This window comes from Ochotona princeps, chromosome 13 (assembly GCF_030435755.1).
Source record: "Ochotona princeps isolate mOchPri1 chromosome 13, mOchPri1.hap1, whole genome shotgun sequence".
In the NCBI taxonomy this organism is placed as follows: domain Eukaryota; kingdom Metazoa; phylum Chordata; class Mammalia; order Lagomorpha; family Ochotonidae; genus Ochotona; species Ochotona princeps.
Window position 1 is genome coordinate 66,345,415 of NC_080844.1, and position 16,621 is coordinate 66,362,035.

Consider the following 16,621-nt stretch of genomic DNA (forward strand, 5'->3'; position numbering starts at 1 on the left):
GGATGACGTCTCAAGTACTTGGGCCCTTGGCACCCATGTGGAACACCTAGGTGGAATTCTAGGCTTCTGGCTTCAATTGGGCCCAGCCCTGGATGTTGTAGGCATTTGGTGAGGGAACCAGTAGATGTAAGCGCTCTCTCTCTCTCTCTCTCTCTCTCTCTCTCTCTCTCTCTCTCCTCTCTCGCTCTCCCTCTCTCCTCTCTCCCCTGTCCTCACATTATCTTCTGTTGTTCTGACTTTAATTCTGATTAAAATAACTAAAACATTTTTTTAAAGTTTTGTCTTTCCCTCTTAGAAAACTTCTCATCAGAGTTCCATCCAAGACTAACTCAAGTATCAGGAGTCCTCTTCCTCCCCCACTGGTGAACTCCATCCAAGCTCTTAGTGAGGGTGACAGATACACACCAGGCTCAGAAAGCAAAGGACGAGGAAACTGGGGACAAGTGCGGGCATCAGTGGTGATGACTTTAAGAAGTGAAACAAGGATTGCATGAAGAATCATTTCATGTTCTTGGAGGTCCTGAAACTCGCACATGTTACACAGCTATAGCACCTGCAGAGAGCGATGGTTACAGTGAATTTGGGAGGAACTATCCTATTTTCTTTGTGTTGCGAGGGATGACCCGAGCAGCTGAGAAACCCAGTGTTTGAATCACTTGCTCAGCTGATGGGGGCTGGGGGGACATCTAATCCCTCCTCCCAAATCCTCATGTCACTCTACCAAGACCAGGCCCAGAATACCTACCTGATTGGCTGGTTTTCTCCCAGCTGTGTAACACTTGCCTAGTGCAAGGCGACCTAGGCAGTTGGCTACAGATGGGGTTCTTGTAATTTCAAGACGGTCAATTTCTCACCGTGTTCTCAGACTTTATATCCCATAACAGTTCAGTGAGTTATCATGGGTTTCGATTTGAATTATGCAACAAGTATATGTTTTTGACATACTGATCGATTATCAATACCTACAATGTCATGATACACATAAATAGAATGATGGGTTTGTGACTGTTGTTGAAGGACTAAACTATTATTATAATATAGGGGAAACAGTGGGGGGAGAATGGGGGAAGGACAAGGGGGGATCCCTGAGCCTACGAAGCTTGTATCATGAAAAAGAAAAGTTTGAAAAGAGGAAGGAGGTAGCAGGATGCGTACAGGAACACCTGCTTGCCACAAGACGACAGTTTGCTGTTGTTGACGGAACCCGGGCAGTTGGGAGCATACGCTGCACCCACTGCATCCATGCTCATCCCACCTCTGCAGTGATGAGGGGAGGGCAGGTGCCTCCGAAAGGCACCCAGGAGCCTCACCACCGGCACTGCTTCGAGGCAGTGAGGAATCTGGGGAAGCAGAGGGGAGGGAGTGATGAGTGGACCAGACCTCAGTCTACCTAGCAGTGTCTAAGGAAGAGGCCGCTCCTTCCAAGCACACAGGCCTCTCCCTTCCCTCTGCCCCATGTGGCTGCTTCCTACCGACCTACTACGCTACTACGGCCAGGGAGGCCTCAGGCTGCAGCACCTCCAGGGTTGACGCCAACCAGCCTTCAACTGCCAGCCCAGCTCTTTCTTTAACTTGGAGTCTTTTCCTCCAATAAACTGAGCAGGTGGAGCCTCTTATTTTTATGTATTAAAAAATATATTTACAGAAAGTCAAGTTACTGGGTGTGTATTGGGAGTGGAGGATCTGCCACCTACCGGTTCACTCCCTAAATGATCTCAACGGCCAGGAGCTTCACCTAGCTCTCCCAAGCGCTTGGGCCATCTTCTGCTTCTCCAGGCACATTAGCAGGGACCTGGACCAGAAGTACCACAGCCAGAACTCCAGCCCGTGCACATATCAGACGCCAGTGCTGCAGCTGCTGGCGTAACTCCTACGGCACAACGCCAGCCCCTTATTATTTTTTTTTAATGAATTGAAATTAATTTTCTTTGATGATCCACAGACCCAAGCAATCCTAAGGTGGAGCGTCCAGGAGGAGGTGGTGGTGGTATCAGTACTGCCGGCTGGGCCAGGATGCTCAAGCTTGCCTACGGGTGCGGCCTTCACTTCTCTCAACCTTGGTCTCCAGGAGACAGTTTCTGCCTCTGTGTGCAGATGGGGGTTCTCTCCAGGCACCCAGGCCCGGCATAGACAGAAGAGCAGCAGGACCACCGCAACAGGAAGGGCGGGCAGCTAGGTTTTGCATAGGGCGGTGGCTAATGGCCCTGCTTTCTGCGCTTGGCTCCACATTCAGCAGAGCTTGTGCGGGGATCCGGGATGCAGGGTCTCTAAGCCGCAGCCTAGGGGTCTTGGGGAGACCTGGTAGCTGCCCAAGGGTCCAGGGAACAATCCCAGCAAGCCAGGATCTGTGGGATGCCTGGGGGCTCAGAGCCCTCGCAGCTAAAGCTGAACAGGACACTGGACGGCTGCTGGGAATTTTAGGAGCTTGCTTCAAGGTGTGTATCAGGACTAGGCGAGGGCAGAAAGCTGACCCCAGGGCGGGGTCCGGGAGTCTGCCTCTCCAAGGCTAGCGGGGGAGGGGACTGCCCAGAGACGCTCACCCAGGGATCCGGCCCAACAGCATTTAAAAGGAGGAAGGTGGGGCTGGCAGCCAGGGCGGATGGGGAGCCCGTGAGCTTTAGTGTCGAACCTCAGGCTCAGGCTTGGGAGAAGCCGGACATGGCTGCGCACTGCGACAGTCTGGGCGCCTACTCGGCCCCATACCGCCAAGTCTCGGCCACAGCGCACCCTCAAAGCTACCCGCGCGGTGATTTGGGCGCAGCCAGAGGCGGCCCACGCCTGTGGGTGAACCCGGCGCTCAGCCATGCTCCCTACACGTCGGGGCCGGGCCCAGCGGTGCCCTTCGCGGCCCCGCGCTACGCGGCCGGAGACCCGCTGCTTGGTGCCCCCGGAGGTCTGGCGGGCGCCGACCTCACGTGGCTGAGCCTCTCCGGCCAGCAGGAGCTGCTGCGGCTTGTGCGGCCGCCCTACTCTTACTCTGCGCTCATCGCCATGGCCATCCAGAGCGCACCGCTGCGGAAGCTGACGCTCAGCCAGATCTACCAGTACGTGGCGGGCAACTTCCCCTTCTACAAGCGCAGCCGGGCGGGCTGGCAGAACTCCATCCGCCACAACCTGTCGCTAAACGACTGCTTCAAGAAGGTACCGCGGGGCCAGGACGACCCAGGTACTGCAGCGCGCGCGCCCATTCCCTCCGGCCCGGTCCAGGAATCCGCGCGGCGTTCCGGGGCGGCCAGCACTCAGGCTTGGGGCCCCCTGGGCAGCTCAGTACCCGGCTGTCCTCAGGCAGAGAGGCGGGAAGAAAAATATGCCCAGACGCGATGAACGTCGGCGCGCTCCCTTGCCGGGTGGCCTTGGGAGACCTCGAGTCCCAGTGTCCTTACAATAAGACAGGTGGACATCGCAGGGCAAGCGCTGGAGCCTCCGTGGAGCCCAGGCAGAGCCACGCACTTCTCCCCCATCCCACCCTGCGGGCCTGAACTTGAGGAGTACAGGGTATTCCTCATTCTTCTTTGAACCTGCAGTTTCTTCCCAGCCTGGTTACGGAGGTCTGCCCGGAGTACCAAAGTTCCCTTGGAAGCTGACAGGGGCACGAGCTCTTGACACTCCCGGGGGACAGGGCGGGCTGTGGAGTCCCCATCTCGTCACTGCCGCCATAGAATCCCTAAACTGCGCCTCTCCTTTCTCTGCAGGCAAAGGCAATTACTGGACCCTGGACCCCAACTGCGAGAAGATGTTTGACAATGGGAACTTTAGGAGGAAGAGGAAGCGGCGGGGAGAGGCTAGAGCGGCCGCGCCCCCGGGGACCAGGAACCCTGCCGGAGCCTCCCCGGACCCACAGGCCTCGCCGTCTCCGCCCACGCCCGAGACCGCCGCCTGCTTTTCCTCCTTCGCCTCGGCCATGGGCGTTCTGGCCGGAGGCTTTGGTGCCTTTCCCGGAGATGTGGAAGCCGACTTTTCTTTGGGGAGACCGAAGACGGCCACCGCCCAAAGTCCCCAAGTCCCTGGACCCGCGCCCCGCTTCGCCCCTGGCCACCCGTCGGCGGCCACCAGCTTCCGTCTGAGTCATCTTGTCTACAGCCGGGAAGGCACCGAAGTTTAAAGGGAGGCTGAGCCTGCCGCGTACCATGTCCAGAGGTGTTGCCCTGGGCCCCAGGATCCCGCGTGGGGACAGTCCCGTGTTGGCCCTGAAGCCCCCAGGGCGCAGTGCGGAGGGCAGAGCTCCGAGTTCCCCAGGGCGCAGAGCCCAGCAGCGCCTGGAACCAGGCAGCCCACCGGCCACGTACTCACCCCTAACCCAGGGAGCCACCGCGCTGGTAGCCTCGGGCTCCTCCGGCTCTGCTGGACTCCGGCACAAAAAGCAGCCAGGTTTCCAGAGCAGCCTGGCCTACTCCCAGAGCCTCACGTTAGGCCGGGGACGGTGGATGCCAGAGCGCACAGACTGGCGCCCAGCGCAGGCTCAGGGCCTTCTCGAACCCGGGAAGCCACCACTGACTCCCAGAGCTGCTGCGCCAGGGCCTTTTCCTCTTCTCTCACCCAGAGTGCGCTGAGGGCTGCCTTGGGATTTGGGGGACCGGGTCACACGGAAGGAAGGCTGGTACTGTAAACGTTAGCGACCCACGGGGGTGCCAGCCTCTCCGTCACCCAGTTCCAGGGTTGTTTCCAGGGTCCCCAGTGTCCCCGCCCCAAGGGCTGAGACCAGCACCTGCACCTGGAGCCCTGGGATGGGCCCCAGTTTGCCCTTCACACACAAGAAACAGTCATGGCCACGCCTGTTTTGGGGGTCCCTTTCCTCCAGTCTGCTTGCTCTACTCCCACTCTATGCCAGACCCCCCCCACGCGCCCCTCACACACGCGTGCCCCAGCGCAGACCTGCAGAGCAGCTGCCTCCCGTGCGATCTTATGCCCAGGCACCATCTCAAACGTCGTTTACTGGGGAGGGACTGCAAGAAACAGGAGTCTAAGGTCCTAGACGACTCAGGCCCTGCCCTGTGTCTTTGTGGCCCGACCCTCATTGAGAGGTGGGAGTTAGGTGGGTTCAGCTGCACCCCGCAGTGCAGAGTGGTGGAGGCACTTGCTGAGGAGCAGAGATGCAGTGAACTCGGGTCACACTGGGGCTTTGGGCTGTCGCCAACACCTAGCCCAGTTACTCGAACAAACGCCACGAGAATGGATGCTTGCAATCAAGCGTTTATTCAAGCGAGCACACATCAAACAGGACGCGGGGGTTGGGAGGGAGCCACCGAGGGCGCCCTTGACTTCGGCCTCGTGGAAGTCTGCTGAGCTTTGGCTCCGGCCTAGTGGGAGCCTACTGGCTTCAGTGACTGGAACCAAGGCGTGGGTTTATATACAATTCAGTGGGTCAAGCAAGCAGTTGTTATAACGTTTTGATTGGTTATTACATGTTATCTATCAGCAACACTTGCTTTCTCTCAGTTCTGAGAAACATGGTTTTTTAAACATATTTATCAAGACACATTTTCTTCTTTTATCATTTTTACTGTAACCTGTTTTTCATGACATGTTTACGTACATTAGAGCTTCTTAACAGGAGTGATAGCAGAGGGCTTACGTACACTGGGGTTTCTTGACAGGAGTGATGGAGAGGTGGCCCCATTTCACCAGTAGCTTAGGAAGATGTTCAAAAGCTCCAACATACATACTGTACCCTTTATTAAGTCACAGCATAATTTACATAAAAGGTCTATTATTGTATCAGTCTCTGATAAAAGTGTAGTAATATTAAGGATATAATGAAGATTATTGATAATATTACTACCCATATCTCCCATAGATTCATTTTTATCTATACCCATATTAAGTATGTATTGATGAAACAGTATAGATGCAGATGGGGGTAAATAAACACTTATAACCAGACTGTTCCTATCATGGGCAAATCCCAGTTTCCCACTGGGCTCTGGTTTTCCTTAGTGACCCCCCCCACAAAAACTACCCATTGGGTTGAGTGCTGTGCTTGTTCCTGTGTGTTCCCTAGCAGTGGTCGTGATCAAGCTAGGGTTGTGAGAGACCATGGGGAGAGATGGGGAGACACACACACAGGAGTGTGAGTAGAACTGCCAAGGGCTGGGGTGAACACCCACCTGAGCCCTGCACACCAGTGTCTGTGGTTCGTGCCACCTGCCAGGAACTGGTTTGTAGGGTCACCACATTGCCTGAGCAAGCCCACACTATAGTCTCCCTGGGGGAACCCCTTCCCCCAATGGAAATGCAATGAAAGGAAGCCAGGGAGGAAGTAAATTTCAGAGCTTAAAAGTGAGCCGGATTTTGCTGCGGAGCCTTTTCTGATGGCATGAAATGCGGGAGGGCGAGTGTGAAGCCACGGGGCCTGCCTACACCTGTTCTGTGCCCGAATCCCGCCACCGCGTCGGGTGGACTGCATTTCAGGGAGCTTGAAAAGAGAAGCTCCTGAACAATTTGACAACAATGGGAAAATACAATGTACGACCTGCCAGTGACGCTTTCGGAAGCACATGCCAACGTGAAGTGTCAGCTGACTTCTGCTGAAGTGTTTGGCTGCTGCCTTTCCATCGCAACTATTTCCTTTTGTAAAGACGCAGGGAAAATGGTTTTAAAGTGATTTTTCAGCTTGGCGGTTGTTTGCCTAGCAATTACTTTTTGATGTTTAAAGTTGTTTATTCCTTCACAGCTTTAAAGCATTAGTAATACCATACTGATCAAATAAAGGAACTCTTGTTGAGACTAGCGTGGCTGAAAACGATGTTTGGAAGTCAGTGGGGCCAGAGGCCCAGCAGAGCCCACCCCGGCTCTGTAACCGGACGGGTGCCCAGCAGAGCCCACCCCGGCTCTGAAACCGGCTGGGTGCCCAGCTGTGTGCCTGGGGGCGAGGCAGGAGGACCGTAGGCCACCGTTCCCACAGGAAGGCAGCTTCGGGCTCATTTCCCCTAAGAATTCTTTTCTCAGAGCAAAAAACCTCTGAGTGCAATGTAAGTAAAAAGATCCAATCAACTTGTCATCACTTTATGGTTAAGTACTTTTTTTTTCTGTTCGGTAAAATCAACAAACTTGACCGCAGGCCCCAGCAGGTGGACAACAGAAGGGCCGATCTTGGTTAGCTCAGGGCACTGTTGCAAGCAGGCAGGGCTTGGAATTCTATGTGGTGCTCAGGCTCCAACCCATTCACTGCTCTGGCCCTGCAGAGAGCTGGCAATTGTGCTGCTGACAAAAGTTCAGTTTTGAAGTATTCGTGCACCTTCAACAGAAGTGTCCTTGTGTGTGATGTGACTGGCATGGAACAGCATGCCAGGCAAGTGCCCAGCTGTGAGGGAGAGCACACACAGCCTGGCAAGGTAACGCTGAGAAGCTTCCAGAAGTCAGTGGTAATGTGAGGGGACTGAATGAGCACCATGAAGTACCTGTGGTCTCCGCACGGTCCTGCTGGCCACGGGGAGGGGAGCCCCATGTGGGAAGAGTTCATGCTGAGTTAGCGTTCGTGCAGCAACACTGTAAAGCCACCACTGGATTTCAGCATCGTGCTTTCCATTTTGATTGCACGGCCAACCTGTTTTATTCCTGATGACTATAACGTTTTGCATTTTGGTGATGTTGCATAGGGATTTAACCAACTTTTAATCTTCATTTTTTTTCCTAAAAAATTGGGGTCATTCTTTGTTGCACTTTCCGCAGCGGAGAGGATCTCGGCCGCACAGGTACCTTTTCCTGCCTCCTGTCTGTTACCAGGCCCCTCCCCTGGCCTGGCAATCCACCGCCCTGCTTCACGCCCCAGCAGTTTGGGTCTGCCTTGGGCACACATTAACTTCCGCCTGACCCACACCACCTGCCTTTTGCTGGGCTGTGCAGCCTGAGGGCAGCCGGGGTGGGGGAGGAGGACACTTTGATGAGAGGACTGTGCGCAGGTGGGCTTTCAGGCTTCACATTTGTGGTAACCCTGAGTGCCAGAGGAAATGTACCTCTGCCACATTCACATTGCCTCCCACGATTTATTTTTGACTTTTTGGCCAGAAATAGTAGATCATCTCTCTTTTTTTATTGGAGGAAATGAAAAGTAATTTGGCGTGGCATTTACATACAGTAGCGTGTAAGCAAATACCAGAAAAGGCATGGGAATGAATGAGATTCACCCCTTATGCGATTCTTAGATCTGTTGTCCTACGTCTTTTTTTTCTTTTCATTCATTATTCCTTAATTTCTATCTGTAATATCCTGGATAATAAGTGTAATATTTGAGAGAAATGAGGGAAATGTAAGATAAATAGCAAATTTTTAAAAAAGAAACCTATTTTTCACCATTGGCAGGAATATTTTCCTAATAGTCAGACATTGAGTGTTTATATCCAAAACCATCCAAGAGGCCTTCAAAAAGTTCACAGAAAATGGAATTTTAAATACATTTGTTGTGGTGCAAAAACAGTTCTGAAATCCGAGAATTGTGGTGCTTCCAAAGGCGTCTGGGGACACAGGTTAGACAACAGTGATGCACAATTTCCAAAAGCCACTTGCACCAAAAAAAGGCCTTATTCTTTAATTCCACTTTCCATGAAGGTTTTGAGGGTCTCTTGTATATATGCATTTATTCCAGGAGCAAAGTTAATATGAAATTTATAGCAGGAAAAGGCCATTAGTTTACAGGTAGCTGGTAAGAGGAGTTTCCACAGTCTAACCACCTGTCCATAGAAGACCCGCTCTGGGCTCGGATTTCACAGGGACTCATTCACGCAGCAACCTCAAAGCTCCCCCGACAGCCTGGTAGAATGGCTGCAGACAGTTTGGGGGCAGGATAGAGGGCGGACGGATGAGCCACTGATGAGCCCTCGTTTCCTGCCAACCCGCTCTTTCCCTAAGTTGGGCACAGAACTGCAGCCTTGGAGCAATGGAGAGGTTCAGTTTGGAGATGACCATGCTAAGTGTTTTAGGAACGCTTTCGCACCACAAGATGAGTGATCACGTAGAGCTGGGTCCCAGACCCAGCAGCTGAGATGAGCCCACCTGAGCGTCACTTGAGGTCAGCTAGAGCAGAATTAGGATGAAGAGGACCTGTCCTGGCGCACCTGCTGAGAGCACAGACCTGCCAACAAGCGGTCTACTGACAGCTAATGGCGAGTGTAGCCCTTGGCTTAGCTTTGCTAATGAAAGCTGTAAAACATACAAGGGAGTGACAAAAAGTTCATGAGAAAATTGAATGAAAGAAAAAGAAAAGTATTTGATGCAGTCTCAAAATTCAGCGTGCAATTCATGAAAAACGAACCTTATCAAAAATATGCACAGATTTCATTTTTTCTGTAGCCAAATCACCTTATTTTCTAAGTATATTTCCCATGAATTTTTTTAGGGGGTGGTCATATGATTTAGCATGAGTGTTTTTTAAAGTTAAAAGGTACCACTAAATTAATACAGCTCAAAGCTTCCAAACAAATAAGAAAGGACAAAAATAATGCGAAAGGAAATTCAAAATTGTCCGTCTGGTTTTTGTATGACCAATGGACTCTGAGTAGATTTATAGCATTTAACGGTTGAATAAAGCTCAAAAAAGGAAAGTTTTATGACATGTGAAAATTAAATAAAGTCAATACACCAGGGCTCCAAAATAGAGCATGTGGCCTGGAGCACAGCAGCCCGGCTGTCTGTGCACTGCCCCTGGTGACTCCGTGCAACAGCAAGAGTGGAATAGATACTTCAAAGATAAAAGTAATTCTTTGTAGCCACACACACTGCAAGGGCAGATGCACAGTCACAGCAGTGTTTCGGGGCCACCAGGCTGGCTGAGCCTGCCAGAAACTTATCAATGGGCTCCATCACATCAAAAGATGAGATTTTAAGGTGTCGAAGAATGTGGACTCTTACCAGAGGACTGGGTAGTGATGCCTCAAGCTCAGGCGCCAGTCATGCAGAGCCCAGCTTACCCTCACGAGGCAACCCGTCACCATGTTCCTTCCTGGCCTTCAGCAGGCTGAGGAAAATTAGAAAATGAAATTTGAGCTAACGCAACACAGCAGAGCTTCTTCAGCAAATGAGGAGGCTGCGATCCAAGCAAGTTTCCTAGTGTCTCATTTGTTGACCGTGCAAGGAAAGCCGTTTGCCCGCTGGTGAGTTAATCAGGTCGTGTCTGATCGCAGCAGCCAGAGGACGCCCTAGAAAGTGTGCAGAGAAAACAAACTTGTGTGACGCCGGTAGCGCTCTGTCTTCGCCTGGGGTTCTATATCCTAATGTGAACATCGCAAGTAAAACTTGTGTGCACGTTGATTTTCTCTGCTGTTGTACATAGTATTTTGTATCACAAAAAATTATTTTTAAATAAAAGCTTGCTGTCTGACCCTTACGGGAAAAAAAATGTTGTTGACCTCTGAACTATTAGATTATGAGAAAGAATATCTAACAACAAAGACAATTCATCATAACAAACACAGACACTTAAACTTGTCTAACGAAATATAGGATTAAATATATTCTATCCTTAATCCGCTAAATCTCTCACCTAAAACCTCAAGGAAAAAAGACAATAAAGATATGGAAAAAGATACAGCAGGAAAATTCTAATTCAAAAAAAGCTGGAGCAATGTAAAGAACAAAAAATAGAATTTGGGCCCTGTGAGGTAGCCTAGTGGCTAAATCCTCGCCTTGCACCTGCTGGGATCCCATAGGGGCAACCTCCCCTGCCCCCCAGCTCCCTGCCTGTGGCTTTGGAAAACATTCAAGGATGGCCCAAAGCCTTGGGCCACTGCACCAGACTGGGAGACCCGGAAAAAATCTCAGATTCCTGGTTCGGATCTGCGCAGCTGCGACCAGTGGCTACTTGGGGAGTGAACTAGTGGATAGAAGATCTTTCTGTCTTTCCTGTTCTCTATAAGTCTGCCTTGCCCATAAAAATAAAATAAAATATATTTTAAATATAAGATAGAACTTAAGTGAGAAATATTAATATGGATAAAGAAGAAACAAACATAACAATAAAACCAACTGACCATGAGGAAGAAACAGCAAAATATGCAACCAACAATTTCCTTTATATTAAGGAACAGAGGAAAACAAAGACTGACAGAAAAAAAAAATAACTTAATCCACAGGATAATCAACTGGAAGCCAATTTGACTTGGTAGATCAATTACATTTGAAAAAGTATTAGGGTTATAACTTCAAACATCGAAGCAATCAAATTTATCATCGTAGATCGTGTACCAAAAACGACGCAACATATGTTCTTTACAAGCCAAAGACAGAGCTTGATTTTAGAAGTCAAACACAGGCTGGAGCCCAAAGGGAATCTCAATAGTGATCACAAATCTTTATCAACTACGTAATGCTCTCTGATCTTAAATTTCATGAATTAAAGGCACACTAGACATGAACACATATGAAAGTGCTTTGAGATAACCATCAAGAGTAAATACCTGTGTTCAATGTACTCAACGGATTTTAAGAAAAGAAGGGCTGTTGACGTGATTGAGTTACGTGTTCAATAAAAAAAATAGAAGATGATTTTAAAGAAGGAGGGAAACTGCAACACAACAAAGTAAGGAAATAGAAAAACATCCTGTGGAAAACTAAAGGGGAAATCAATGCGGGGAGGGACCTTGGGGAAGGGCACGGGCAACCTCAGAGCCTGTGGAGTTGTATCATGAAACAAAAGAAAATATGTTTAAATATAAAAAAAGAAAGTGAGATGAGCAACAAAGTCAAGTGCTGATTCTTTGAAAAAAAAATGATCTAGAAAGTCCAATGTCAGCAAGACAGGTACAGAAGAGGACGAGAAAACCAACTCGTGAGGTCAGCAAAGACATGCACACCCACGTGGCTTCCCACTGCCTGACTGCAGAGAGCTGCCGAGGCCACACACCGTGAGCACGCACACCCACGTGGCTTCCCACTGCCTGACTGCAGAGAGCTGCCGAGGCCACACACCGTGAGCACGCACACCCACGTGGCTTCCCACTGCCTGACATGCGGAGAGCTGCTGAGGCCACACACCGTGAGCACGCACACCCACGTGACTTCCCACTGCCTGACATGCGGAGAGCTGCCGAGGCCACACACTGTGAGCACGCATACCCACGTGGCTTCCCACTGCCTGACTCCTGAGAGCTGCTGAGGCCACACACCGTGAGCACACTGGAGTATGCTGTCACCTCTACCTCCCTCTTACTAAGCCGTGCTGCCCAAGTCTGTGTTTCCACACTTGACTTCACTTCCGAACCCCAGTTGTACACATCATTAAACAATGGGGATGCCTCATGAGAAGCATGTTGCTAGGAAAATTCACCGTTGGACAAGCACTGTAGTGAATGCCTGTGTGGTGGGCTATGTGGAAGAGCCTAAAGGCCACACAGCTGTACAGCACGTTACTGAGTCCCATGGCAACTGTAACACCAGGGCGAGCATTTGTGCATCTAAACACATCTGTGCACAGAAAGCCATGTAATAAGATACTCAGCAGCAGGCAGGTTCAGCTCCATTGTCATTTTCTGGGACTTCCATCATATATGCTGTCCATCGTGAACCAAACTCTTGTTGTGTGCCACCTGACTGCATGTATGGCCTCCTAGTGGACATCTCCACATGGATGTCCGCTGAGCACCTGCAACTCAGTGTGTGTGTATGATGCGGAACTCATCTTCTCAAAGATGAGCTTCAGGGCAAAGGCAAGAACCAAAGGCAGTTTTAAGGAGCTAGAAGATGACAGTGAAGTAGCGGTGTGGTGTCACAGAACACAGGCTACTGTTGCAAAGACTTGGCCTCAAACCGGAGGGAGGAGGCAGCCAAAGTCCGTGAGAATTTTTCTGGGTGTGGAGTGGGAATGCGCTCTGATGCAGGGGCAGAAGGCGAGAGAAAGGCGAGCGGGAAGAGTAGAGACGAGACAGGGGACAGGAGAGGGAGAGATGTCCTCAGACAGTAGAGGACACGCAGAACCTGGACAAGGGTTGAGGAGGAAGGTGAGAAGACACCTGCAGACCACAAGCTGCAACCACCCCTGGAGGACTTGCCAGCCAAGGCTGGGTTTTCTCCAAGAGCCTTCGAGAAGTAGAAGTAAGGAGAGCCTGAGAAGGAGTCAAGGGGAAAGCGAGTCTAAGGAAGGCATATATAGCATAGAGAGGTGGGTTACAGGACCTCTCCATGGGTTTGGGGAACCGTGGCAATGACAAGCATGGCAGCATGGTTGGGTTCCTTGTTTAGCTCTGATTGCTGGTGTCAAACAGAGGGGCAGACATTTTAAGGTCCTACCTAAACACCAAAACCAAGGTTGGGTATCTTCACCTGAGACAGATGACTGAGTGGGATTGGTTTAGAGCAAGTCAAAACCTTCGCAATTAGGACACTCCAAGACCATCACTCCGGGGAAGCAGGAATGGCGTTTGTCTCCACTCGGTTACTGAACCATTGCCTGCTCCGTCCTGCCTCATCTTGAGAAGTTTATCATGTTGTCCTTCAGAAGTTCTGCCCTTTCTGTCAGAGCTCACATGAAGGAGAATTGGATGTCTCCGGCCATGACAATATAATGAAGCGGTTTGTTCAAAGTGGGACTATGGGGCAGTGGCAGGGGCGTGCAGACTCCCTCCACCCAGCCTGCGGATGTGTCTTCTAGCGCTAACCAGATAACGAAACACCCAGATCTGCTCAAACACTGTGACTCTAGTTTTTTGTATAAATTAGGTAGATAATAGCTTTTTAAATATGTTTTGTTTGTTTAGTTTTTTCTTCTCATCTACTTGAAGGGCAGGGCAAAAGAAAGACACAGAGAGAGATCTTCTAGCTGCTGTTTCACTCCGAATGTTCCCAAACAGCCGAGGCTGGGCCAGGCTGAGGCCAGGAGCCCAGAACTCAGGAGGGTCTCTGCCTGGGTGACAGGGACCCACGCACACGAAACATTAGCTGCCTCCCAGGAAGCATAAGCAGAAAGCTGGGCTGGAAGTGAATAGCTGGGACTCCAACTGGCACTCAGACACGGGGACATGTAGTAGCTCAGTCCGCTGTGCCACACGGCTGGACTTTGAAAGGGTTTGAAAGACTTTGACTTTAAGCCACTGTTGGAGTCAGGATGGGTTCTGACGGCTGCCCAGGCGTGGCCTGGAGCTCAACGTCTCAGGCTCAGCCGCTGCTTCCCCATGAGGGCTTCGATGCTTTACAAACCCAGGGCCACATTGGAAGGGATTCCTCAGCCATAGATGAGATCAACAGCATGTCAGAACTATGGCTGCACCTGGGCCACATTGTGACCCTGGGCTGAGAGCGGGTGGTCTTTCCCCATCCTTGGGTACTGGGTGGCTGGGAGGCTGGGAGGCTGGGTATGACCTATCCCCTTATCCCTCCCCTAGCCCCAGAAACAGGAAGAAGAAATAGAAAGTTTGAAAACAATGATCACGCTCACTTCTTCCTAACCTTGGCTCCTTGCCACCCTGATCAACCATATAAACATCATCTAAAATAATAATAATAATAAAGCTATTTTTAAAAAACCAGCATTGGCCTCCTCATCCCTGCAGCCCTCAGCATGGATGTTTGCCTCTTGCAAATGAATTGCAAATTGCTTATAAGACTCTACATGTACCAGGTGTTATCGTTTCTCCCTTTAAGAATGAGGAAATTGGGCCCAGAGCATTGTGGGACCTGTGGGAGGGCCACATAGCTCCCCTGTCTGCGGGCAAGGGGAGAAGCTGCCCGTCATCTCTCTGCAACCAGAGGCCGAGAGGAGGCTCACTGAGCATGGTGCCCACTCAGCTCTTGTCTTCACTCTCTCTTTCGCTTGCTTTCGCAGTCTGGCAAGGAATACTGAACAAACGGAACTCGGAGCCCATGTGAGATCTTCCTCTGCCACAGTCCCACTAAAGCCAATCTTGGGTGCAATTCTGCAGTCAGCTCAAAAGTGGCTGGACGGAGCACACTCGGCACAGTGGGGGCCCTGTGCTGTGCTCCTGCAAGGGAAGGGGCATTCTACTTCCCTCCACTGCAGGAAAAATGCCAGACACAGGCCGGGCTCAGGCCCATTGCCCCCACCCAGAGTGGAGTCCTCACTTCACCGGCCCCCCTTACCTCTCAGCATCGCCCCGTGACAGGACAAGGCCACTCTCGGTGACAACAATCGGCTGAAGGCAACTTGCGCAGTCAGCGGCTTGCTCCTTCTGCTGGGAGTAAATGTGTCTAGAGCTCGTCTTCCTCTTTACCTGTGGAAGGCTATCTTGGCTACGTCCCATGGTCAGCAATACTTCATAAAACTGCTGTAAGTATTTGTGGTTATGAATAAAACTAGTTTTCACATAGACTTTTTTCTTTAAATTAGCTATGTTAATACTTAGGAGGAAAATTATTATATGGCCAGAAACTGCCCAACTACCTTTGAGGGTGGCTGGATCAGTTTCGTGTTTCTGCCAGCAACGAATGAGAGTTTCTGTTGCTACACGTTTACCGGCACGCGGTTATCAGCGGTGCTGGTTAGCAGTCGTCCTAACACTGGTGCAGTGTTCGTTGTTTTAATTCACAGCTGGTAGTCATGGACACTGAACATTTCCCACAGGTTTGTTGCCATCAGTAAAATCTTCTTTGATCATGGTTTTGGAGAGTTTGCTCATTTTTAAATGGAGTTATTCGCTTTCTTCTTGTTCCGCTGACACCCTCTGTGTCCCGCTGTCTCTGTTTCTGTTGTTTACAGGATGCTGAGGTGTGGGCTCCCAGCCAGGCTCCTGCCTGGACGGGTGCCTTGGGGTCATCGTAACTTTGGGAAACGTGTCGGTGGCTCTGACCTCACGCATGCCTCCTGCACCGCCTCTTCCTCTGGCTGTGTATTTCTCCTGTGAAATTGTCTGTATCCAGCTACTCACATGAAAACATGATGTTTCTTGTTAATTTCCAGTGAATTTCAGTCTGGAGGTGTTCTAGGGACCTGTGGAGAAGGTCGCTGACTTTCCCTGGGTCAGATCAGCTGGTGAGCCGCTCAGGTGTTCATGGCGTATTACAACGCTGGTTGTTTCTGGTACTTCCTTTCGACTCTGCCTTCACCGCCGTCCTAACACACTGTCTCCATTTTCCTTCAGAGTCCTTACTGTACAGATCGGTTACTTCCAGCTTTCCTTCCGTTCATGACAACACCTGTGTCACACCTAAGTCGCATTCAGATGTCCACTTTGTGTCTTCAAACCAAGTGTGCCTTTTTGCTCTTCCCATGAGCTTTCTCTGTAACTTGTTGTAGAAAGCCAGAGATACTGTTTTGCATGCGGGGATCGCGGTAAATGGCCCTTCACAGGGAGGTGGTGTGTCATTCAAGCTGAGGCTTAGCTGCATTTGTCTGCCAGAGGCATCGTGTCTCTCATGCAGTGCTGTTCTTGTCTTCTCCCACTGGCTTTGGGTTTCCTGGGTGCTGCTCCTCAGAGACGCACCTCCCTGCAGCTGGGCCTGGCCTCTGCTGGGGTGGACACACCTGTACCTGTGCAATCACAGTTGTGGGACTCAGCAGGCCTGTGTCCCGGCTGGGGACCTACACATGTTTCCTAGTACTCACGGGGTCCTTTATTGTGCAGAAATACTGACGTGAGAGAAGTGGCTAAGGCCCCAGGAGAGTCCTTTTTGGCCCTGTGTAACAGAGAGCACTGTGTCTTACAAGAGTACTTCCCTTTCTACTGGCAGAAAGACACGGGGC

The 16,621-nt window shown here is 50.8% G+C and overlaps 1 protein-coding gene across 1 annotated transcript; it reads left to right on the forward strand.

Moving 5' to 3' along the window:
- The first annotated feature begins 2,658 nt into the window (after positions 1 to 2,658).
- Positions 2,659 to 4,102, forward strand: FOXI2 (forkhead box I2). Its single transcript, XM_004579742.3, has 2 exons — positions 2,659 to 3,166; positions 3,693 to 4,102. Exons 1-2 carry the CDS (start codon positions 2,659 to 2,661, stop codon positions 4,100 to 4,102), a joined length of 918 nt encoding a protein of 305 aa, XP_004579799.2.
- The last annotated feature ends 12,519 nt before the right edge of the window (positions 4,103 to 16,621 follow it).